A 26,706-nucleotide genomic window follows, 5' to 3' on the forward strand; every position below is an offset into this window, starting at 1 on the left:
GTTGACCAGACCCTACCCCCAAATCAGTGAGCAGAGACTCAACAGCAGGTTCTGTCTCTTCTAAGCATCAGGGCTATTCAACTTGTCCCAGCAGAAGAAAAGGGACAAGGTTTTTATTCAAGACTTTTCCTGGTACCCAGCAAAGACAGCTCCTGATGTCCTATCTTGGACCTCTCTATTCTAAACACTTTTTGGTAATCCCAAAATTCAAGATGCTAACACTTCAACAGCTGCTTCCTATGCTAGGCAAAGATGCCTGGTTGGCAACCTTTGACTTAAAGGAAGTTTACCTGCACATTCCAATAAGGGAATCTTGCAGGAAATACCTACGCTTCAGGGCAGGTTCCATGCGCCATCAGTTCTCTGTACTTCCATTTGGCTTATCTACTGCGCTCAGGGTATTTGCAAAGTGCCTAGCTCCAGCCATTGCATTTTGCTGGCAGAGAAATATTCATATATACCCATACTTGGACGATTGTCTGATTCAGACAGAAAGCCAGGAATTGCTATTAAACCATCTGGCATTCGTAAAGAAACCTCCAGACTCACTGGGGTACACCATAAATGAAAAGAAATCTCACCTAGTACCCTGGCAACAAATTGTATTCCTGGGAGCAAGCTTGAATACAACTTCACAGATGGCTTTCCTTACTCCAGAGAAACAAGTTTATTTGACAACCTACTTCAAACTACTGGCCACAAAGACCCAGCTATCTGCAAGGAAAATCCTGCAAGCCCAGGGGTTCATGACCTCTTGCATTCTACTAATTCCATATGCAAGACTGCATATGAGGAAACTACAGTGGTACCTAAAAAGCCTATGGTGTCAACATTCTCAAGACCTGGAATCAATGATTCCTATCATTCCTTCTATAGACAGAGTTCCTTTGGTGGGCTGAGGCCTACTACCACAATAAAGGGGCTCCCTTTCACTCTACCCCCTGCTACCCAAACCCTAACAGATGCATCAGACTATGCATGGGGAGCTCACTTGGCAGGGCGGTGCATTCAGGGCAAATGGAACCCGAGACAGATGCACCTGCATATCACCCAAAAATAAATATTAGCTGTACAGAATTCCCTGACAGCCTTCAAGTACCAAATTCGTCCAGGACAGTTATTGGTAAAGACTGACAAAATCACAGTTATGTGGTACATAAACAAGCAGGGGGGAACCCACTTGTACCCTCTCTGCAGATTAGCCATGGCTCTGTGGAACACAGCCTTGAGCTACCAAGTGCACCTGCAAGCTCAATTCACTGGCAGACGACCAAGCAGAAATCTCATGGATCCACACGAGTGGAAACTGGAACCAAAAATATTCAACCCCTTGGGAAATAAATGGGGGAATCCATTGATAGACCCGTTTGCCTCCCCTCAGAACTATCAATTGGATAAATTCTGCACAAGGACTTCCCACAGTCAAGCTTGGAAAGTGGATGCCCTGTCCTTTACCTAGGAAAGCCTCTCAGTTTATGCCTTTTCCCCTCTGCCCTTCCTCTCGAAAGTTCTGCTAAAGAACAGGGCAAACCAAGGACAATACTGATTGCACCAGATTGGCCACACCAGCGCTGTTAGCCCCTCTTGCGCAGTATGACACTGCTGGAACCATGGCACCTGCCTCAAACCCCTTCCCTGCTGTCCCAGCAGGAGGGCCAGATTCTGCACCCTCAGCTTCAAACCCTGAACCTTGCAGCATGGCTAATTCCTTGAGCTCTCCAATAGCACCCCTCAGTAAGCAGGTGCTAGATGTCATTCTGGATGCAAGGAGGCCTAGTACTAGAAAATCGTATGCTGAAAAGTGGAAAAGATACTGTTCCTGGAGCCAGACTCAGGGGGTGGGCTCAACGGTGCCCAGCTTACTGCATATTCTTCAGTACTTAACAGAAATGCTCCACAAGAGCCTTTCCTTCTTGTCAATTAAAATTCATGCCTCTGCCATTTCAGCAACTTATAATACTGAACCACCCCTCTTCTCTCACCCCCTGCTAAAGCAATTCCTCAGAGAGGCCAAAAATTTAAGACACCCCCCCCCCCCAGGAGAGCCCCTACTCCTGCCTAGGACCTTAACTTTGTATTGGAAAAGCTCACTCTCCCTCTTTTTGAGCCAGCTGCAACTGCAGAGTTGAAATTCCTTTCTTGGAAAACAGCCTTCCTTCTAGCCATCACTTCAGCAATTAGAGTGTCTGAATTACAGGCCTTCATGGCAGTGGAGCCCTTCATCATCTTCCATGCAGACAGGGTGTCCCTCAGGACCAATCCTTCCTTTATGCCCAAGGTGGTGTCTAGTGCGGCCCTTAATCTGTCCATTCAATTGCCTACTTTTTTCTCGAATCCACAAAACAAAGGAGAACGAATACTGCACTCTTTGGATTGCACAGGTAACCTAGATATTATTTGGACAGGACTAAGCCTCTCAGGAACAGCTGCTAGCTGGCTTTGCTGCAGGGGCAGATGGGAACGCCATTTCAAAGCAAACCATTTCTAAGTGGATAGCCCATTGCATTCATTTCTACTGTAAGCACCATGGAAGACCTACCCCACAGGGGATAAGATCACATTCCACCAGGGCTGCATCTACCTCTACAGCCTTTCTTCGAGGTGTCCCTACCAGGGACATCCTAGAAGCTGCTACCTGGAGCCCTGTACATACCTTCACCAAGCATTACCACATGCCTATTTTTTCTAAATCCAGAGCTGGTTTTGCCGCTGCAGTCGTGCAGGGCTTAATAGCTGGTCCTAATGCTCTCTAACTTCCTCCTCCCTTCCTTAGCTTTGGGAATCGACCCAAATGTAATGACTGCAACAGTGAAACACGAAGATCATAGTACAGTTGTGTACACTTACCATAAATGTAGATGTTCGAGTGTATTCACTGTTGCAGTCCTGGTTACCCTCCCTCCAGCCCCCTGACTTCTCTTGGCTCTACCTGTCCTTCTTGTTTGGTGTATTTAAGCTTTCTGGTGCATTTGCTTTTTGAATGAGGTGTAACCACATCTAATTGCTTCCCATTATGGGGGCACCTGACATCTGGGGCAAGAAAAACTGATGTAATGGCGTCGGCTGCATGTTTTATACCCCTGACGTCATGGAAGAAGAGACAGCATCTAACGCAGGGATCCAAGACTCGTATTCAGGCCGGCCGAGGGCTACCTGCAGGCGGATAACCCAAATGTAATGACTGCAGCAGTGAATACACTCGAACATCTACATTTATGTAAGTGTACACAACTGTACTTTTTATTTACAGTCAAGAAGTTGAAGCTGTGTGCTCTTCAATTATTCATTACTTGTTTAGCTGGAGTATTTGTTGCCACTTGGTTGTTAATATCATACAAGTGTTTTCTTATCCTTTATTTAAATTTCCTGTTTTTCCTATATAGAATGCTTTGCATACCTAGCCATATGCAAAGTAGACCACATACTTGGTCTCACATGTGCCCTTAATTTTAAAAGCGAAAGCTATTTGAAAATCTGGATGCTCGAACTTCCCTGTCGTATGAATGAATTTACAGTAAATGCATTTATGACAGGGCATAGTGACTCTTGGATCCCATCATTCCTAAGTATAGCTTCACCTCTCAGGTAGCATAGCATTCTTTTTATATTTCTCATATTCTTAAAAAGAAATTTTGTGTTAGATCCTACTACCTCCTTAATGTCTTGGTCTGCTATTAAAACTGGCCAAAACTTCTTGTAAACCTCTAACACTGGTCTAACATTGCTTGCATAGAACACTGGCATTCTAACTATACTTCTGTTTCTATCCATCATGTTTGTTTTTTTCCACACACATTTTCTGAAAAATATGGTCTACCTTCTGTACCTCTAAGTCCTTGCACCCGCACCAAAATAGTAGAAACTCAACTTTCATTACAACCCCTATCTGCCAAACTTTTCTGTAGTTGTAACTCCTGTTTAAAACTCCCACTCTCAACGCTCAATCTTGATCCTCTTATCCCCAGCGCTTTTACTGTATTAAATATATGTGGGGATGCATATTCATGTCTAATAAACCATTTCTGTAGCAGTACTTTCAATGACCCTTAGTATAAACACTTGCATCTGTGTTTAACCTTTACTTCTAAGAAATCTATCTCCTCCTTTGAATAGTTCATAGTGAACTTTAAAAATGACACAGAATTATTTATAAACTCAGAGTAATTTTAATTCATTTAAAGTGCCTACCCATACCATAAAAAGATAATTCACAAAACTTCTGTAAAAACCTATATATTGTTTAAATGGTCCATTTAAAATAAACTCTTCCTCCCAAACTGCCATCATGATATTGGCATAGCTGTTGGCACACGAGAGGTGCCCATAGCTACGCCATACTTCTGTAAATATATTTGACTGTCATAAATAAACACTTTTTTTCTAACACTGTCTCCATCAGGAGGCACAGTATATCTATGGTTTTATTGTCATATTTTGATGAGCTCTTCAAATATTGCTGCAGCATCAATACTCCACTATCATTAGGAATTTTTGTAAAGAGGGATAGAACATCAATTGTTACTAAAAAACGTTTCCATATTTACTTTATCCTTAAATGTATACAAATCCTTAATAAACTGCTTAGAGTCCCTTCGAACTACTGAATTATTGTCCAAAAGTGGCCTAAATTTATTCTCTAAGAAAATTGAAATTGGTTCTCTGCACTAACCCCTCCCTGAGACACTAGGCCTCAATGGGGGGTGCACAGGATCCTTATGTATTTTCTGTACCCCTTGTATTGTTATTATTGGTTCATTAATAGTAAAACAATCAAACATATCATGCTCTATGCTTCTTGTCATCGAACACTCATTCATAATGCTGTAAATTCTAATGACCACTGCACAGACATCATTTTGATTGATTTTTGTATACACGTCATCATTACTAAGCATTTGATTCATTGTTAAATAGTAGTAACGGTCCATGATAACTATGGGTCCAAACTTCTCCGCTGAGTGTATCATTATAGTGTCATCATTTTGCAAACTTTTTCAAAGCTTTCTTTTTCTCTACCTAAGTTCAAAAATCTTTTGCCATTTCTTTGTGCATCAGCATTATAAACCATTTTGCATAGTTCTTCCATACACAACTTTTCATAAACCATTAAAGCAGGATGATTTACGGGCATGAATGTACTTCGTATCCTCTGTCCTGGCCACTACTAGCATTATTTCAGTACATCAGTTTTTAACATTACTGTTCTAAGAAAGCATTTCATGTCTATAATAAAATCATTTACCTCCGCCTCACTCTCTGGTATAAAAGAGAGTCCCTTTTCAAGTATAGACTTTTTTGCTGCATTTAATTGTCTATTGGACGTATTCAAAATCAGCAAGTCCCTTGACTCGACCACATCTTTTTCAGGGTGTGAGTTGTATTCAGGTCCACCTCCTGCTTCCTCTTCAAACGTGTACGACTCCTCAATCTTTGTCTGTTCCGGGTCTTGTTCACGATGGGTAAAGAATATTGGTGAAAGCCTGACTCCTTCTCATCTTCGTTTGCTGATTTCTGGCTTTCACTAGTGGTCTTTGATGGTCCCTTAATCATTGGTACACTGGCAGGTACTGATACACCACTGAGGGGTCGATGTGTTGTCCTTCTTTCTCCCATTAAATATTCTGCACTCCCCTCTGATACATTTGTTGATTTATTCTCATGCCCTACTCCACATAAGTCAGAGTTGTCATCTGTTTTCTCCATATTTGACGTTATTCCTTTGCCGACCCATGCCTCCAGTAGGTGTTATCGCTGTTCCAGCCCTCTCATTGGCTGATTTCCTATTATATTTCTATACTTTTTTTTTTTTTTTAAATGCTAGGAGTCTAAACATGAAACTTTACTCATTGTAAGCATTTTTAAGCCTGGAAGATGCTGACATTTGTGCAGTCACAGAAACCTGGTTTAAAGCTGCATAGAGCACCCCAGCCTTACCTGGTTACTCATCCGATCATACATTCAGACCACAAAGTGTAGGCAGCAAAGCTAAAGGAGGTGGAGTTTCAGTATATATTAAAGACACATGCACATCCAGGCTGGTCCAACAGTATGACGCACAGGAGACACTCCAGGTGCAGTTAACCATTGACAGGACCCCTATTCAAATCATAGGCCCCCAAATTTGACACAGTGCCCACTCCACCTGTCTGGACCTCTTCGAATTTATCAAGATTCAACCCTTTCCCTGATCCTGGGTGACTTTAATTACCCAACCATGGATTGGAAAACCTACTCCTGCTAGAACACAATTGCCCAGAGATTCCTAAATTTTATCAATGCAAATGCCTAAGAACAGCTAGTCTATATCCCCAAAAGAGGTGATATCTTGGACTTGGTATTAACCAACATGAGTAACCACTGCTGCCCCCATTCAGTATCATCCTCCCTGGTAAGACAAGTGTCACCATCTCCCCTGACCCTGCGCTAGCTAGGGTCAAACAAAAACATTTCTCCAAAGCTGATTACAACCTCCTGAGGGATGGTGTAAACAGCTTCACAGCCCCCTCCCCCTCTGTACAAAACTATACCTAAGCACTGTATGAGCATTTACATAGATGCATGGAATCAGGAGTACCCGACAGGACAAAGTCATCCTGTGCAAGGAAGAGTAAATCTGTCTGGTGGACATCTGCAATAAATAAACTATATAACTATAAACTATAAGACTCTTTCCACAAAGGGCAAACGTCCAGTCTGGTGGACCCCAGCCATTAACAAACTTTACAATAAGAGGAGAAAGCTATTACATGATAGAACAAAATCCATAAAAGGGAAGTCACCCCTGATCATTATTAGTAAAAAAATACGAGCACTCATAAAATCAACTAAGGCCAATTTTGAGAGAAAAATTGCCATGGATTCAAAGGACAATCATAAGGCCTTTTTCAGCTATGTTAGGAACCTGGGTGGAAACTCACAGATATGCTCAGAATTAGTCCAAAATGATACAAAAATCACTGAACCCACAGACATTGCCAACATACTGGCAGACAGGTTCAGTGCAAACTTCACCCCCCTCTCCCCCCCTAAAGGAGAGATAACTATCCCAGCCGAGTGTAGCCTCCAAGACATCTCAAATGCACAGGTGAAAGCTGCTTTCTCTAAAGCTAAAAACACAGCATCAATGGGACCGGATGGTGTCCCCGGCTGTGTGCTACACGAGCTAAATGAGGAATTAAACCCGCACATAAGGCAGCTGTTTAATCTCAGCCTTACCACAGGATACGTGCCCAAGGAGTGGCGTACGGCAACTGTGGTCCCACTCCACAAAGGTGGCGCCTCTACGGACCCTGGTAATTACCACCCCATAAGCTTAACAAGTCTAGTCTGCAAAGCTATGGAGAGGGTCATAATGGAGCTCATAAACAAAGATATAGGGGACTTGCAGACATTGGACCCGACCCAGTTTGGCTTTGTCAAGGGAAGATCATGCCTTTTGAACTTGGTCGACTTCTTCGAAATAGTCACCAAGGCCATTGATGAGGGAAAGGCAGTCCATACAGCCTACCTTGACCTTGCAAGGCTTTACACAATACCCCACTCGGTATTGTAGAAAAACTTACCAGCTTAAATGTAAACCCATATGTCACAAGATGGGTTGCAAACTGGCTTAAGGACAGAACCCACAAGGTTAGAGTTGCTGGCGCTGTGTCAGACTCCAAGCCGGTCACAAGTGGTGTCCCACAGGGCTCGGTCCTTGGCCCCCTATTGTTTGGCATCTACTTCTCAGAAGTACAGGCCAACATGGGAGGACTTTGGCTGACAAAGTTTGCAGATGACTGCAAACTGGGCGCCATAGTGGAAAGTGCATCGGACACGGATATCCTTCAGAAGGGACTCACTGAAACAGATAGCTGGTGCCAGATCCATGGCCTGAAGTTAAACGCCAAAAAATGTATAGTCATACCCTTCGGGAAAAACAAGGTAACCCCAAGCTACTATATAGGTGGCAATCCACTAAGCACAGAAGAGGTTATCAGGGACCTGGGGACCCAGGTTGACAGTGGCCTTTCTTTTGACACTCACATTGCTAAAGTGGTTAGAAAGACCTTCTACATTGCCCACCTGATCATGAAGGGATTCACATTCAGATCTAGTGAGGTCATTGTTCCCCTGTACTCTTCACTTATCAGACCAATGATCGAGTACAATGCCCCATTCGGGATGTATCTCACCCGACATCTGCAGCAATTGGAGAGACCCCAAAAGTTCCTCACCAAAAGGATAAAGGACTCCAAAATCTGTCATATGCTGCCAGATTGAAGAAACTCCAGCTCTATTCAGTCGCATACCGTCTGCTCAGAGGTGACATGTGCCTGACATACAAGGCCATGTCCAACCCGGAATTAATGGACATGCTCCACCTCAAAAATCCAAATCCACCAAAACCACTAGAGCAAGCGACTTAAACCTTAGCACGGATATAAATAGGACGTGCTGGAGGGATAGATTTATCACTCAGAGACTCCCTATGCTGTGGAATAAAATCCCGGTCCATGTGAGGCAGAGCACCTCGCTGACTCTGTTCAAGAGAAATCTAGACCTGTGGATGGGAGATCGTAGGTTTACCCCGGGAATCATCTCTGGGTCACTGCTGGACAGAGGCACAACAAACTAATGGGCACAGTATTTTTTCATATAAGGGGTGGCGTAAGCCACAATAATTTGGGCTAGGCTTATAAATGCCTTAGGGCAGATAGCCTAGTATAAACCTATGAACCTATAACAAAATGAAAAAAAGTGCTGTCCAGGACTAAGAAAGGGCAGGTGCCCAATTGGAAGCAATATCTCCTTAGCCTGAACAAGCAAATAAGAGCACTAGTGAAATCCTCTAGGGTCAACTTTGAGTCCAAATTGGCCACATCTACTAGAGACAATCATAAGGCCTTCACATATGTCTGCAATCTCAAAGGAAGCACCCAGATCTGTTCAGAACTGGTGGTCAAGGACACCACTTTTTTCACAAATGCTGTAGATATAGCCAACCTACTGGCTGATGGATTCAGCGAAAACGTCACCCTTCTGTTCCCCCATCAGTAAATCAGGACATCCTTAGTACCTGCCCCCCACCCCTTAATTCTAGGGAACGGTTCATCAGTGCCCTTACAAAGGTAAAAAAATACAGCCTCCATGGGACTTGATAACATCCCAGGTTGCATTTTACATGAACTCTGGCATGAACTTGCAGCACCATTAGGCACCCTATTCAGCCAAATCCTGAGCACTGGCTTTGTCTCAGCCGAGTGAAGGACATCCACTGTCATCCTTTTACACAAAGGTGGAGGGTTCACCGATCCAGGAAGTTATAGAACCATCAGCCTAACTAGCCTGATCTGCAAGGCCATGGAGTGGATTATCTTGGACTTCATTAACAAGGACATTGGCAATCTCCAAACACTCGACCCCACACAATTTGGCTTTAAGTGGAGGTCATGTCTGTTAAATCTGATCAATGACTTTGACAGTCACCAAAACCTTGGATGAGGGGAAGACATTGCACACCACCTACCTTGACCTGGCCAAAGCCTTCGACACTGTTCCCCACTTGGGCATAATAGATACTCTCCCAACTAGGCATCAATCCATATGCTACCAGATGGGTAGCAAACTGGCTCACTGATGGAACCCACCTAATCAAAATAGGGGAAGCCACCTTAAGCAGTAGACCCGTAACCAGCGGCGTACTCCAGGGATCGGTCTTGGGGCCTTTGTTATTCAGGATATACATCTGAGGTGCAGGCCAAAACCACTGGGCTATGGTTGACCAAGTATGCAGATAACTGCAAGCTGGGCGCAGTCATCAATTCCCCAAGTGATGTGGACGTCCTCCTCCAAGAGGGTCTCACCCAAACAAATGACTGGTGCCAGAAACGTTGCCTCAAGCTGAATGTCAAAAAATGCATCATTATCCCCTTTGAGGAGAGTGACGCCCACACATATTAGCAAAATAACGTCCCAAGCACACAATCAGTAGTGAGGGATTTGGGCACCCAGGTTGATAGCAACCTGACTTTTGACCACCATGTTGCTTCCGTTGTGCAGAAAGCTTTCTACATGGCCCATCTCATAAATAAAGGTATCTTATTCAAGGGCGGGGAGGCCATAACATCATTATATTCTTCCCTTGTAAGGCGAATTATTGAATACAATGCCCCCTTTGGCATATACCTCGCAAAGCACATGCAGCAGCTGGAGAGACCGCAGAGGTTCTTCACCAGGTGAATCCAGGGCCTCAAACATCTACCTATACAGGCTAAAAGCCCTATCCCACTACTCAGTTTTATACAGACTCCTCAGAGGTGATCTCTGTCTGGGATACAAAGTAATCTCAGACCCCGCCTTAGTGGGACTGCTGCATATCTGCCATTCAAGCCCCACGTGAGAAACTCGCACGAGCGACGTCAGCCTGGTCTGTGGCATTTGTTGGTGGGACATGTTTGTGTCCTAGAGACTCCCCTCATCTGTGGAATAGACTCCCTCTCCACATCAAGCAGAGTACCTCATTATCTCTTTTTAAGTGCAGCCTGGATAACTGGATGGGAAATGGAAAATACGCCCTTGGGATTCCACCTGCGTCTCTGCTGGACAGGGGCTTTGGGTGCTGACTTGTCTAAACATGGATTAAACTGTTGGCTAGGCTTATAAGGGCCTCTGTGCCAATAGCCTAGTAACTTCCTATGATCTCTTCTCAGTTATCCTCTGTAACATCTGACTTGTCTTTTGCTGTGTTTGAACTCTCTGCTGTTCAATTCACAGCTACAATTGTTCCCAACATCTTCAGAACACCTTTTTCCTCCTCTGTTTGTTTTTCGGTTTCCTGCTTCTCTAAGCTGCCTATGTGCCTGGACCAGAAGACAGTAACTGTAGCACACAAATGCATCCCCCTACGCCAAAGAGTAGGGGAAGTTCCCTAATACCTTGGCCAAATTTCTGCTGGTAGTATAAATATCTCTCTCCTTCTCTGAAAAGAGGATAGTAGCCTAGTGGGATTAACTATACTAATGATGGATGGATGAGTGAATGGATGGATAAATAAATAAGATAATATTTTGATAGAACTAAATCTTTTAGAAACTCTGATCAGTTATTCATTTCTTATGAAAATAAGGAACGACAGCATGCATCAGATCAGACAATCTCCAAATGGTTGTCTTGTTCTATTAGTTTATATCCACCACAGTAAGGCAATTCCAGATAAGATCAAGGATTCACTATACGATAAAAATGTTATACTTTGTCAACACATTTTCAGAGGACATGCCGCAGGTATTAAAGAAGACCAAGAAACCTACTTGAAAATAGTTAGTGGCGAAGTGGAAGAGATTTTCTAGTTGGTGCCATAAAAATAACCAACAGCCTTTTTAAGGCTGAAATCCTACTGGTTCTACGATATTTCTGAGAGTAAACCTCATTGACTGTAAAAATCAAGCAATGGATGAGCAAGTGCAGGGTAAAGTGGGAGAACGATGCTGCCAAAGGATGGGTGGGGGGGGGGGTTGTCTGGTGGTTCTAGACGTTATGTTGTATTTGAGAACAATCCAGTGGTCATTTGTGGCAAGATTTTCAACTAAGGGGATGTGCAAGATGTTGAAAGGAAATGTTATGAGTGAGAAATAGCCTGGGGAGAGTGAGAGTGATTTGCTGTAGCCTGTCCAGGGAAGGAATGTGTGAAGAATGGGACACTGTTCACAGAGACTGGCAAACCCTTTGAGGGGAAATCTATAAAGTGTGGTGTCAAGATGTACTGTAAGTAAGGGTGGTGATGAAGGATCAGAGAGATACCAAACTTGCAGGAAGATAGAGACAGCTGAGACCTGCTATCTAATGTTGGTACCAAATAGCGGTAGCAGGCGGAAGGAAAGAATTACTGAATTATAATGCATGTACAGGCCTCTATCTGCAGTAACAGGCAATGTATCAAGAAGTGGGGAAAACAAATTCCATGAGATGGGAGAGAAGTAGGAGGAAATGATTAAATGGGTAATAGAGATGAGGCAGAAAGTAGCCATGCAGAAGGAGAGCTGCTTCTGAGTTATATGAAACTCTACAGCAGGAAAGGACGGACTTCTTCAGGATTGAAGTTGGAATGGAGTAATACTTGCTAGATAGAAATAGAGGAGACTAAGTGGAAGAAGCACAGGAAAAGCAATACAATCAAGAAAAATGTACATCTTTACTCGGGTGTATCTGCAGAGATATTTGTGTAACCCCATAAGGGTTCAGAAGAATTTCCGTTTAGCGAATAACAGATTCTGGAGGTGCAGATTGAGTAAAGAGGGAATTTGACACATGTTTATAAGTAAGAAGGATTTAGGAAAATACAGGAGGGTCATAGAGAGGGTGATGGGAAAATATGTAATGTGTGGGACTGGTCTTAGCAGCAAGAGATTTCCTCCCAGTTTGGGTGATAGAGATTAGTGATAAAAGAAGAGTTTTTATGGCTGATGTTCTTGCTAGCCAAAAAGGCCTTAATTTTAAAACATGGACACAGCTGGAAAGTGTAATAGTTAAGGAATTAGAACAGTTGATAGGCAGAGTACAGGGAAGGAAGATGATAAATACTATGAAGTTGGAATAAAAAGTTTGTTGGCTACGCTAGTTACAATATTTTGGTAAAAACGGAACATGAATAAGCAGGAACTAGTATTTAGTAGAACGAATGAATGTAATATACTGTACCTCACACATGGAAGTAGTTTTAGAAGAACATTTTGTTATAGCATTTTCTGTAAGTGTCAACAGATTTACAGTATATAAAAATTGTCTAGTATAAAGATAGTAACTCTTATATCGCACAGTAGTTGGGGAAAGGAAGAGCTCCCCAATTGCCCTCCCCCCAACTGTCCTGCAGTCTCACTAACATTGCAGAGCTTTTACCAAAATTGAGACATTGGGTAAATGTAGCAGCAAGTTCCTATTTTAATAAAATGCAACTTGTACTGCATGACTTTTGAAAAATAAATAACATTGAAATGAGACTTCCAATGTACTACATAATTAGACTTCAGAAGAAAATAATGTACTAGATTGACTTCATAATGAGAAAAGTCTGAGACAGTACTTTCTATTGTTATGGTAAAGAGGAGAACATGTAGAATTTGTAACAGTAATAAAGGAAATTGCCATGGTGCTGTGATGTAGAGGGATAAAACCCTGACTTATGGCAAAGTGACCTGTACTGTAGTAGCAGCAACATTGAACTCTGAAGCAATTGGATAGTCTGTGAAAGTGACAAACACCCAGGAAATGGAAATTCTGTGAAAGTGGCGAACACCTTGTCCTGGGAAAGGGTGCCTACATTGTTGCCATCTATAGCAGTTGCAGGTGTATCACCCACTTCATTGAGTTCATAGGTTGGTACTAGGCTATCAGCTCTAGGGCCTATACAAGCCTAGCCATAACAATTCCCTGGCTATTTCTTCCCACACTATTTACTTCCCTGGACCCCTGTCTAGCAGGGCGACTAACGTGATCCTTGGGGTGAATTTCCTTTCTCCCATCCAATCGTCAAGGTTCCTTTTGAAGAGGGCCAAAGAGGCACTCTGCTTGACATGTATGGGCAATCTGTTCCAGAGTCTGGGGATTCTCTGGGTCAGGAACCTATCCCTCCAGCATGTTTTGTTTATTGTGATGACAAGGTTTAGATCCCTGGAGCATGTGGCTCTGAGGGATTGGGATGTTTTAAGTGTAGCATGTCCCAACAGCTCTGGGTTTGACATGGCCTTGTATGTTAAGCAGAGATCGCCTCTGAGTAGACTATATGAGACAGAGTATAGCTTGAGTTTTTTAAGGCGGTCAGCGTAGGGCATCTGCTTTAGTACTGTGATTCTTTTAGTGAGGTATTTCTGTGGCCTTTCCAGTTGCTGCAGATGTCTTGAGAGGTACATACCAAACGGGGCGTTGTATTCTATAATGGGTCTAATGAGGGATGAGTACAGTGGGACAATGACCTCCTTTTTTCTGGATGAAAAGCCCTTGGTGATGAGGTGTGCCACATAGAAGGATTTCCTGACTGTTGTGGCGATGTGGTTATCGAAGGTGAGACCACTGTCCACCTGTGTCCCCTAAGTCTCATCACACTTTCGGTGTTTAGTGTACTGCCACCTATATGGTAATTCACGGATGCATGTTTTTTCCCAAAGGGGATAACAATACATTTCTTGGCATTGAGCTTGAGCCCATGGCTCTGGCACCAAGCATCTGTTTCTGTAAAGCCCTTTTGTAGAGTATCCACATCATTTGGGGATTCAATAATGGCTCCCAGATTGCAGTCATCTGCAAACTTTGTTAGCCAGAGTCCCGTAGGGTTGGCCTGTACTTCAGAGAAGTAGATGCCAAACAAGAGCGGTACCAGGATTGAACCCTGAGGTACTCCACTTGTCACTTGTCTGGAGCTGGATTTGGAGTCTGCTACTTTTACAGTGTGGGTTCTATCAGTAAGTCAGTTAGCAACCCATTGGGTGACGTAGGGATTAATGCCCAGCTTAGTAAGTTTATCTATGATTCCAGTGTGGGGGATGGTGTCAAAGGCCTTGGCAAGGTCTAGATAGGCTGTGTGGCCTTACCCTTGTCCATGGCTCTGGAGACTGATTTGAATAAGTCATTGAGGTTCAGGAGACAAGATCAGCCCTTCACAAAACCAAACTGGGTGGGGTCCAGTGTTTGAAGGTTGCCTAGCATGCCCACATTGCCACAGTGCACCATTTATTATAAGGAGATTTGCTTATGAGGCAGTAAATGCTCCCTCTGAGAACAACAGTTTTGAAACTTGCTAGCCCTCACAAGGAGGTGTTGGGTATGGAGGCCTATTCCCAGATGCACCAGTGAAGGCTCCGTCTCAGTCACGTTGCAGGAACAAGTGGACCGTTGAGCTGTCATCAGTATGGAATGAATTGAATGCTGAATGACTGGAGGGTAGGTCTAGGTTGTTAGTGGGGAATCAAGAATTCAAAAAAAGCATAGACAGAGGATGATGCAAAAGCAACAAGTAATCCCCAAAAGTCACTGTTTATTCCATAATATCGATTAAGCCATTTCATTCCGAAACTTGAACTTCATCATGTTTGTCCCCACATCACTTCCTTTTATATAATTTATTTAAAGACATATTACATGCTAATCGTGAAATGTTTTAAAATAAAAATGTTTATAAAATGTATTTCACAACAGTCGATTTTTAATATTCAAGACCAACCTGAATACTTTAGAATAATTTAACAATGTATTTATAAACAATAATCACATATTCAGTTTAATGAAGACTTTATTTTTTGCCCAGAATGATAGATGGATTATTCAGACCAGATGGATTTATTGCATTTAAAAACTGCCATTTAAGTTCTCTTCAGTATGATTCTCCCAGTCTCTGCCTTTAGGATCCATGGGAACTTGATCAAGTATTCTAAAGTGGCAATTGCATGGTCCACTGCATCTAAGTTGATGTTTGGAAAATGCATTCAGTACTAAAAAGGAAAGCAAGAAGTTTGCAGTGTTAGGGTTAGAATATACTTTTACACACTTAAATATAGTTATCACCCAGTATATTCTAATCGTAATATATTCAAACTCTTAAGATTTTGTTATATTGAAGTTTCCATTAAATTGAACAAGTGATTATAAATACATTTTAAATTATTGTAGTTTTTAGGTTCTTGAATGTTAAATAACACTGACTGTTTTGAAATACAGTATGTACAAACCGTTTTAAAATTAAACATTTATGATTAGCATGTAATATGTTTATATAAAAAGAAGGGATGGTGGAGAAATAGATTCTGATGATGTTCTGGTTTCAGAATGAAAGCTCTTAATCTATATTGTGGAATAAACAGTTTGACTTTTGGAAGTTGTGGGCTTCGTTTTACTGCTGCATTATTTGAACACATTTAAGTGTTTTTCAATATTTCTAAAGTCGGCTGACCTGGCATTCAACATTAGTTGGAGGCACTTTGAGGGTTACTGGGAATCAAGAATTGAAAATAAATAGCAATAAAAGAAAATGAAAGGTTGAAAAATGTTGACTGTGATTAGTGGTTGTCTATCTTTATCTGTAAAGCAGTTTGTGTTACTGGTATCCTGCCAGCCATCCTTATAAAATAAGATTATAAACCTTTGACACTTCAGCAAATTACATTTTGTCCACTGGTTAACAACCATGTTTTAAAATGTTGCACCTGTGTTATAATACTGTGCTATTTTTGACCCCCGGTTTATTTGGAGTTTCTACATGTGTGGTGATTGTTGCATAAGTAACAGTAACTGGCGACATTGTTTTAAAATATAACTGAAAATGACTGGCAGAATCGTAACTTTTTCATTCCAAGCCGCCTTAAATGTTTTTCTATGGCTGTGTGTCAACATGGAGCTAAAGGAGAGTAAGAACAGTGTTTTGTTGGTTTTAACTTCACATCTCATGTCAGTCTTCATCTGTTGACTTGTGGGTTTCAATACCGATCCAGCCGTTATAAAGCTTGCGTCAGCCACAAAATCTCTCAAGCTGCTAGTCTACCCATAATGCCTCTCTAAACATTACCCCAGATCTCATAGCTAAAGGTGAGTAAGAACAGTGTTTTGTTGGTTTTAACTTTACATCTCATGTCAGTCTTCATCTGTTGACTTGTGGGTTTCAATACCGATCCAGCCGTTATAAAGCTTGCGTCAGCCACAAAATCTCTCAAGCTGCTAGTCTACCCATAATGCCCCTCTAAACATTACCCTAGATCTCATAGCTAAAGGTGAGTAAGAACAGTGTTTTGTTGGTTTTAACTTTACATCTCATGTCAGTCTTCATCTGTTGACTTGTGGGTTTCAATACCGATCCAGCCGTTATAAAGCTTGCGTCAGCCACAAAATCTCTCAAGCTGCTAGTCCACCCATAATGCCCCTCTAAACATTACCCCAGATCTCATAGCTAAAGGTGAGTAAGAACAGTGTTTTGTTGGTTTTAACTTTACATCTCATGTCAGTCTTCATCTGTTGACTTGTGGGTTTCAGTACCGATCCAGCCGTTATAAAGCTTGCGTCAGCCACAAAATCTCTCAAGCTGCTAGTCTACCTATAATGCCCCTCTAAACATTACCCCAGATCTCATAGCTAAAGGTGAGTAAGAACAGTGTTTTGTTGGTTTTAACTCTACATCTCATGTCAGTGTTCATCTGTTGACTTGTGGGTTTCAATACTGATCCAGCCGTTATAAAGCTTGCGTCAACCACAAAATCTCTCAAGCTGCTAGTCTACCCATAATGCCCCTCTAAACATTACCCCAGATCTCATAGCTAAAGGTGAGTAAGAACAGTGTTTTGTTGGTTTTAACTTTACATCTCATGTCAGTCTTCATCTGTTGACTTGTGGGTTTCAATACCGATCCAGCCGTTATAAAGCTTGCGTCAGCCACAAAATCTCTCAAGCTGCTAGTCTACCCATAATGCCCCTCTAAACATTACCCCAGATCTCATTTGCTGCACTTACGACAAGACCATGTTAGCCATCTCTCATGTAGCTAAGTATATTTTTATATATTATCACTTTCTGCTAAAACCTTTCCTATCCTTTAAATGTTGGTCTACCCTTTGTGAGTGTAGTGTAATTTCCTATTACCGATGGTAAATTCTCCCTAACATTGTTGGTAGTCTTTCCCCTTTTTTCTCTACCGTTGGTAGTCTGTCTACCATCGTTGGTAGATTTTTCCCTCTTTCCCTGTTGTGAGAGTGAAAATCTATTTTTCTTTCTTCCTTTCTTCTCTTTTTTTCCTGTCTTCCTGTTGTGTTTTGTCAAGATCATGGCAGAGAAATGAAAAAGCTCCACTATGGGGTTTAAGCAGTGTGTAGAGTGTGGCAGAAAGGTGCCAAACTCGTATAGCCATGAATCTTTTCTGTACTGTTTGGGAGTTTCCAATTTGAGTGTAGAATGTTCCATCTGCCAGGGTTTCAGTAACTGAACTCTGGCAGAAAGGAAAAATAAGTTGATTCTCAAAGGGCTCCTTAAAGCCACTTTTGAAGAAACCCTGTCCAAGGCTGACAAGTCACCTCCGGCTTCTGGATCTAAGTCCTCTCATTTGGTGCAGACGTCTCCATCAGCACCTGTCAAGAAACATAAGCACACTTCCGAGAGTTCATCTTTGGAACCAAAAGTTAAAGTTCCGAGGCCCTCTGAGCAGACTAAATCTCTGGCCCCAAAAATTTCACCGCTGCCGTCTACACCGGCTTCAACAATTATTTCTACTATAACGACTATGGCTCCGAGCTTGACCACGGCTCGTCTGTGCCAGCTGCCACTCCAGCCAGTTCGGTGTTCATTTCGCCCTTGGTGCAGACGGTACCGAAATTAGTGTTATCCACAGAAACCACCAGGTCTATCTGTTCCTCCATCCTTGGACCCGTTCCATGGTCAGCTCCCCCAGTCCATTCGTGGAGAGACCAGAATCGCCTTCAGTTTTATCCATGAGTTCCACCAGAAGTCTTTCTGAGGTCGATATTGTTAGGTTGATGGATCAGATCTTGGCAGTCCAGGGTCTTCTGTCCTCTTCTCAAGCTACTCTCCCTTCTGGTGCAGTGTTTTTTTTTTTTTTTTTTTTTATCTCCATCCACACCTATATATTCTCCTCCTCTAACCTTGACGCAGGCTTCAGAGTTTTCGACTTCAGCATCCCAGGTACCAATAGTTTCATGCCAACAACACTTCTGTCTTCGCCAAGTCTAGCCCTTGATCCATTGGTGCCTTTGGGATTGTCTGGTACCCAGGACCATGTCTTCGCCATCAGACCCGAGGAATTCGAGCTGGCTCAGAGTTTTTCCATGGAGCCAACTGTGTCCCTTTCAGCTGTGTCAGTCACGGACCCTTCCTTGGTTCCGGTCTGTCAGGTGGGGCTTTTGGGATTGGGGTAGGACCCCAGTTCTGAGTTTGTCTGTTCCGGGCTCCCATCCCTCCTCAGAGGATCCTGCCTTTTAGGCTATGGAAAGGACTTTAGTCACTGCTTTGTCTCGGGTGACTCCTGGGTTATTGGAGTCTTCCCCATGACCCCAAGTTCTTCACTTCAGTCACCAACCTCTAGCCCTGGACAAGCGCACACCATGGTTGCAAGACATGCCTTCTAAAGACACTCCTTCTTCCTAGTCCTCCTCAGGTGTCCCTACTGAAGAGCCCCTCTCGGAGGAGGTTGTGTAAGAGGAAACACCTTGATTCTTCTGAAGAATCCATCACAGAAGACATGGATTTTGATGAAGGGGGAGGGTTCCTCATGATCACCCCTGGAAGACGTCTAAAACAGAGGGTTGATTTTAAGTCCAAAAACCCATCTTTGGTGGAATCTTTATACTTGCAGGCCTTTGGTACTCACCCTTCTACCTCCTGAGTGACCCCCACCCACTGATGAATTTATTAAACTAATTGCTCAGCGGGCTTGGAAAGCTGCTGATGCTGTGGAACCAGTCCCCCAGAGACCTGACATAATTCTTACTGCTCCAGAGGACCAACCACATGGGGCTAAGTGCTTGGTAGTAGATATGGTGGTAGCAGCTGCCCAAAAAAAGAACTAGCTGAGGAAAGTTCTACTTTTCATCCTCCGAACTGGAGTCCAGGGTGATGGACAGATTTGGGAAGTGGGTATTTCCGTGTATTGCATCTAGTCATTTACAAAGTGTATATACCGCAAAAAACATTCGCATTGTGCAATTACTTAAGTTTCTTCTATTAAAGAAAGGTGTTTCTTACAAAAGATTACAAGAGTATTACAGTGCTCGTGAATTGCTTAGTTCCATTGCAAAGTTCTTGAATGTTTCTTAAAGCGACAACTTCAGTAAGTGATAATGCATGACTGTTTCATGCTTGCCTTTATTGATAAATTTCCAAGCAACTACTTTAGCCCTTTAGCCTTTACCAATTCCGAAAGCTGATGATTTTAGCATTTTTGCCTTTACTTATCGAAAATTTCATAAAGGCATCGCAAAGTCTGAGAAAGTATTCTATTAAGCTCCATAAAGCAGTAAATAAGTTGAAAAGCTATTCCGCTGAGTCGTAAAGCATCGAGAAAGCTAAAAAGTTATTTAGCAAAGTACAGTAAATCGAGAAACTTTAAAAGCTATTTCGTAAAGCACAGTGAAGCATTAAGAAAGTTGAAAAGGTATTTTGCAAAGTGCAGTAAAGCATCGAGAAGCCCAAGAGGTTTATTTTGCAAAATCCAGTTAATCGAAAGCACTGCGTGGTTATTCATTCGCACAGTACTGATAAGCACAAAGAAAGAAAGTGCAGATATAAAGCAGAAGAGCATTAGCCAGACTGAGTGTTCATGCCAGTTACTTATGCACATCTGTGTGTGAGTATATTTGTACACATTTGCAAGACCCTTCGCTGGTATGTGTTAATATGGCAGACAGATTTCGAAAACTACAACCTCTTGCGTTTGACCAGAATATAGCAGAGAACAAATTTTGCAGGTTATCCTTGTGCCATAATAGTAGCCAATCAACTAGTTGGAGACCGTGGTGAAGAAGAGCATGACGGAAACCTCAAGAGAGTCCTAGATAGAGCATGTGAAGTAAATTTGAAGCTCAATCGTCTGAAGTGCAAATTCAGACTTCCAGAAGTAACCTACATAGGACATTTGTTTACAAGTACAGGCTTAAAACCTGACCCAACCAACCAAACAAACAGCTGTTTAGAGATGCCAGATAATGTGCAGAGTTTACAGCTTTTTCTAGGCATGGTCAAATGTTTGGGCAGGTTTATACCAGATGTCAGTGAGTTGACAGCACTGTTGAGATCTAACACGAAAAAATGTTGTATGATCATGGTTCACAGACATCTTCCTTGTACCAGAATCATCACCACTGCAATCACAGTATTGTATCTGTGAAGCAATCGAAAACTGAGTCAGACATTGTTTCAAGACCAGTATGTGTTGAAAAGTCTGATTCTGCTTCAGAGAGTAATTTGAACATTCCTCAGGTCAACCATTTTGCAGAGACTGTTCCAGTTGCTAAAACTGATTCCCAATTTTATGTCACACAATATGGACGAGTTTTTAAGCCTAGTGTGAAACACAACTTATGTGGACTTGATTGTATATACATGTGTACTTAGTATTGTATAATGTATGTGTCTAGACTGTGATTTCTACTTGCTAAATATCTCATAACAGATTGCATGATCTATTTCTCAGAGGTAGGATGTACATCAGCTTGTAGCGTGTGTGTCCTATGTCTTTAAGAAGCCTGCAAGGCTATGAGTGCACGTACAAATTCCAGACGCATGCAATCCCTAGTGCCATTTTGAAGAAGCAGCCAGTGTGTATGCAGGTATGATCACAGCAGTTTGTTTGTATACAAGTTACTTAGTCATAGTCAAATAAGCTTTACAGCAATGTTTGTATAGAATAAAGCTGCTTAAACAGAACCCATGAAGACTCGTTTATTAGTGTATCAACACTAAAGCGACAGGGTCTATGCATCATCGATCTTCTCTATCAGGTCCTTGAACTTTTTGGCACATTTCACAAGGCTCCAAAGGGATCTGGTCAGGGAGCTGTCAGATACACTGGTGGGAGCTGTGGCTGATGGGTTCAGGAAAAAGTGGCCTCCCAACTACCTACCCTGGAGTCTGTTTTGAACTCATCCATGAGGCTCATTGCACATGCAGCCAAAGGAACAACCAGGTCAGCATCTTTAAACATTGCAATTCGGAGACATGCTTGGATGTGCCTGTGTGAGTTTGCGGAAACATTTAAGTCTTCCTTTGTCAGTGCCCACTTTGACGGGTACTCCTTTTTTGGTCCCAAAGTAAAGGAAACTCTGTCCAGGTGTGAAAAGGATGGAAAAACTTTGCCTGCTGTAGGTGTACATTTTTCCACTCTTCAATGAATCTTATTCCAGGAATTGAATGAGTGGTAAAATGTGGTTCAAGAAATCCCAGAAGCCTTTACTGGACACAGTGGCTCGGACTCCCCTTGGGGCAGGGAGGGGGAATTATAGTGGAAGATGCCGTCACAGAGGCAGGGGTGGTCTGCATAATAAGGGTTCCAGGGATTCATTCTCTGGTCAACCCTATCAGCACTCCTGAAGGGGGGCCCGATTGTTTACCTCTGGAAGCAGTCGAGGGAAGATTTTCCTTGCACCCAAATGCTTGGCGATACATAACCACTGATGCCTGGGTGCTAAGGATCATTTCCGAGGTTATCTAATTCCCATCACCCTTTACCCGAGATCCCCAGCAAGACTCCCTGACGGTCTACCCAGTCAGAGAGTTCAAGCAGCAATAGAAATACGAAAGCTGCTAGAAAAGAGTCATTCAAGAAGTCCCACCAGACCAACTAGGATCCATTTTACTCGAGATTCTATTTAGTGCCAGAGAAAACAGGAGACTGAAGGCCAGTGTTGGATCTCAGTATTCTGCACAAGTTTGTCCAGCAAGCAAAATTCCAGATGGTCACGGTTCAGTCAGTTCTCCCTTAGAGAAAGATGATTGGATGTGCACTATCAACTTTCAAGATGCGTATTACCACATAAAGGTGTACAAATGCTCGAAAAAGTTTCTTTGCTTCCGAATGGGAGTCAGTCATTTCCAATTCAGAGTGGTCTTACCACAGCCCCCCAGGGTGTTCACCAAAAGTATAGCAGCAGTCACAGCACGTCTGAGGCTGCTCAGAATTTCGGGTGTTTCTTTACTTGGACGACTAGCTCCTGACAGCTCCCACCAGGCAACTACTACTTAAAACTAGAGACTGCATTCTGAAACTAGCCCTTCAGTTAGGCATAATGGTCAGTCCTGCAAAGTCCCAGCTAACCTCTTCTCAGGACATGGAAATTATCGGAGCTCCCTTCCACACACTCTCTTGCATAGCATCCCTTCTACTACACAGGCTACAGAAAATTCAGTCTCTGGTCCTCCCTCTTCTTTGCGCAAACAAAATTTCTGCTCATCTGATTCTGCAGGCATTGGGTTCCATGGTGGCAGCAATCACATTGGTTCCATTGGAAAGATTTCACATGAGACTTCTCCAGTGCTTACTTTCAAACCAGTGGATTATTCTAACTCTCCCCATGAACCATTTAGTTTTCATATCCAGTTGATACAAGAATGACCTATCCAGGTGAATGCACTCAGAGGAGATTCTTCTAGGTTGCCCTTTTGTTCCCCCTCAGCCTAAGGCCTTAGTGAGCTCGAATGCTTCCCATATGGGATGGAGTGGGGGGCATTATCTCAGGAAGACGGTCCAAGGAACTTGGTCCCCCTCCGAGGCCAATTTGCATATCGATGTTCTGGAGTTAAGAGCAGTGATTCTGGCATTGCAAGTATTTCACTCTGCCTTACCTCAAGGGGTGATAGCTATACAGTCTGACAACATGTCGGTATTCTGGTACATCAGCAAACAAGGGGGGAACCAAGTCCTACCCACTGTGTCGAGAAGCCCTTCAAGTGTGGCAATAGGCTATAACTTCCATCTGCTTTCTAATAGCAATGTGCATCCCGGGGAGTTCCATTGTGATTGCGGACAAACTAAGCAGGTGCATCCTCATGCCTAACGAGTGGTCTCTGAACCTCAGAGTAGCGAAGGAGATCTTTCTTCGTTGGGGTCAGCCATGCTACAGCCTGTTTGCCTCACCCCTGAACAACAGGTGCAGAAGCTACTTTGCCCTAATTCCCCCTGAAGGAAGTTCTCCAGGGACGCTCTTCTCCACGATTGGCCCCCGGGTTTCCTTTATGCCTTTGTCCCCCTTCTCTCTGATCCCTCTCTTTCTCAAGAAAGAAGCTCGGTTGAGAAGCAAAGTTATCCTTATTGCTCCCTACTGGCCTCAACAGATATGGTTTCCCTTCCTCTGGTCTCATCTACTACACTGCCCTTGGATTCTCGACCCAGTTCCAGATCTCTTTTTCCACCCCCAGGGACTAGTACATCCCAGTCTTAAGTCTCTCAAGCTGACTGCTTGGTTTCTCAAATTCTGTTAGTCGCTAGGTGTAATGGTATTCCTTCCCCCATGCGACACATTTTGTTGGCATTCCACAAACCATCACTAGGGGTATCTGTATCTTCCTTAGTTAAATGGAAGAGATTTTCTGTTTGGGCCTCTGACAATGGCCTAGACCCCTTTTCAGTGCCAGTAGAAAAAATTCTGGAGTTTCCAACTGCCATCCTTAGTAAAGGAGCTTCTGCTTCTAGTGTCAGATTTATCCTAGCAGCTATTTCAAATTTACATAATGGTATCGGGGAGCAACCCTTAATTTCTCACAGACTTTGTAAGGTTTTTCTAAAGGTTACAATCCACTTGAAGCCCCCTTTCAAAGACCCTCTTCTGCCATAGGCTGTAGCTCTTGTGTTAGTCACTTCACCTCCGTTTGGACCCGTAGCAACTAGTGATTTAATTAAAATTCCTTTCTTGGAAGACATTGTTCCTTATAGCTGTCACTTCAGTGAGGCAGTTCTCTGAATTACAGGCTTTATGCTCCAAAGCTCCGTACTTAGTTTCCACAAATACACTGTATCACTCAGAACGAACCCTACTTACCTTCTGAAAGTGGTATCAGAGACCAATATCAACAATCTATAGACTTGCCTGTATTCTTTCCAAATTTTTCAAATAAAGGCTAGTACTGCCTGCACCTTTTGGATGTACACAGGCAATTATGTTTCCACCATGATAGAACTAAACAATTTAGATGGTCAGACCAATTATTTGTGTCCTTTGCCAGTGCAACTTTGGGCAAACCAGTATCCAAGGTGACTCTGTCCAAGTGGTCAAGAAACTGCATCTCTTTCATTTACAAGAAACTTAACATGAAGCTTCCTTGGCTAGTCAAGGCACATTCTACCAGATCTCTGGCAACACTGGCTATTTTTTATTCCAAAGCCTCCTTGTCAGAAATTTGTGTAGCCGCAGTGTGGGTAATCTGCATACCTTTATTACTCTTTACTTTATGGTCTCCAGGCGGGGGAGAGCCTCTTTTGGTTCTGTGGTTCTCAGGAATATTCTTCCTTGAGGCCACCCAGGATGTAAGGTAGCTGGGGACTCTGTTCCACAAGTCAAGAATAGATGAATATTGACATCAGATAAAGAAGTTGTCTTACCATAACGTTCCATCTGTATTGTTGATTTTCATCCATTCTTGTGTCCCTCTTGCCTGCCCCCTCCTATAGACTCCAGGTGGAGCGACATTCTGTCCTGGATTCTTATTGTTAGGAACACCTTGGGCAAGGTTTCTGTCTTATATTATAGAACCCTTTTTTCTGCATAATAGCAAACTCGATCTGAGGTAATGTGGAGAGGGGCATTATGGGTACATTAGCAGCTCGAGAGATTTTTTTGGCTTATGCAAGCTTTGTAACAGCCAGATTGGTTCCAATTATTGGAACCAAAGCCCAAAAGTCAAGAATAGATGAAGATGAACAGCACAGATGGAATGTTATGGTAAGACATAACTTCTTTTTTTGCAAAATGTGACCAGCTTACTGTGCCAAGGCTGCTTAATCCATCAGATGAATTACTGCAAACGGAGTAGAATACCCATATATTTGTAGCTAAAAAGTGTCTGTTTTAATCAAATTTTTGCAGATTTCCAGCAAGAGTAAACCTTTTCTGGTGGACTGTTTACAGTATTCTGCTCTACATTAATTAATTTAGCATTTTGTTTGTTGCCTCAGACGCTGTGAAAGTTGCAAAAGGGTACATTAAATGTCTCAGAGTAATATTTTGTAATGTACTTTACAGAAACAATGTGGTATTATATTAATACTGACTGAAACTCAGTTATTTTCTTTGTATAATTTTGCAGCATTTTTGGTCGAGGAGAACCAGAGCCCCCAGTTGTTACTTTGAGAAGGGCATTTATAGGACGAGGTATAGCTCCTCTTTCTGCCTCTGTTTCTTCTTCCCTTCCTCAGCTTAGTAAACCGGCAGCCCAGAGTAGAGAGTTATTGCCTACACAAGGAGCTCCATCATCAGCAGTAACTGGCGAGGTAGCAAAACGGTAAGGAGAAAATTACTTTTTTATTGATATGATTCTTTTTTGGCCATTATGTCTGGCAGTAGGTGAGCCCTTTGAGTTAACACTTAATGAAAAAAGGAAGTGAGGAAGATGCATGTCTGTGTCCTTTCTGGCCAATCTCTTCTGATGTGTACTGTGGGAGTTAGTCACTTCATCCATAACAATGTCTTGACAGCTTTAAGAGGTTTGGCTTGTGGACTGATAACTGCCTATAGCTTTATCCTTTTAGTATTATAAATGTTTGCAGCAATGGTGATTTAAGTTATTGTGGGGTTCTCATTTCAGCCTTCAGGATGGCGTCAGTTATACTGTTGATACTGAAATGCTGTTGCTGGTTTAAGAAAGGCTTGGGAACATCAGAAAGGCTAGAGCAGGTGGATAGCAATGATATCTGGGAATGCCTGGATGAATTTCAGAAAATGTTTTGTTGTAGGGCAATTCTCAGAGCTGCTAGAATTTATCCCTGTGTTTGCCACAGACATTTTTGGTGGTTTAATAGTGCTGCTGATGATTACACAGGCAAATGTTGGAAAGTAGGCATGAAACCTAGTAATGTAGGCATGAAAAAGTGAACTATAAGATGTTCACCCATATTGCTACATTATGAAATGCGTAGAGTTTGAATTGTACTAATTGGTGACCAGACTGGCTGTGATTTATTAACTGTAGCTAAGAGTTAATTGTATCCCTCAGAAGTTGTACCAGTTTCTAAGGACAGATGGGACATCATGCCAG

At 42.6% G+C, this 26,706-nt stretch overlaps 1 protein-coding gene across 1 annotated transcript in view; it reads left to right on the forward strand.

The window, feature by feature from the left end:
- The window catches only part of LOC122810529 (piwi-like protein 2), a 709,331-nt gene that overhangs the window by 303,411 nt on the left and 379,214 nt on the right, over positions 1-26,706 (forward strand). The window contains exon 4 of the mRNA XM_044082112.1: positions 25,759-25,953. Coding sequence (XP_043938047.1) covers positions 25,759-25,953 — 195 coding nt within the window. The remainder of the gene's footprint in view (positions 1-25,758; positions 25,954-26,706) is intronic.

This window comes from Protopterus annectens, chromosome 9.part0 (assembly GCF_019279795.1).
Source record: "Protopterus annectens isolate FY-2018-M chromosome 9.part0, PAN1.0, whole genome shotgun sequence".
Lineage (NCBI taxonomy): Eukaryota > Metazoa > Chordata > Ceratodontiformes > Protopteridae > Protopterus > Protopterus annectens.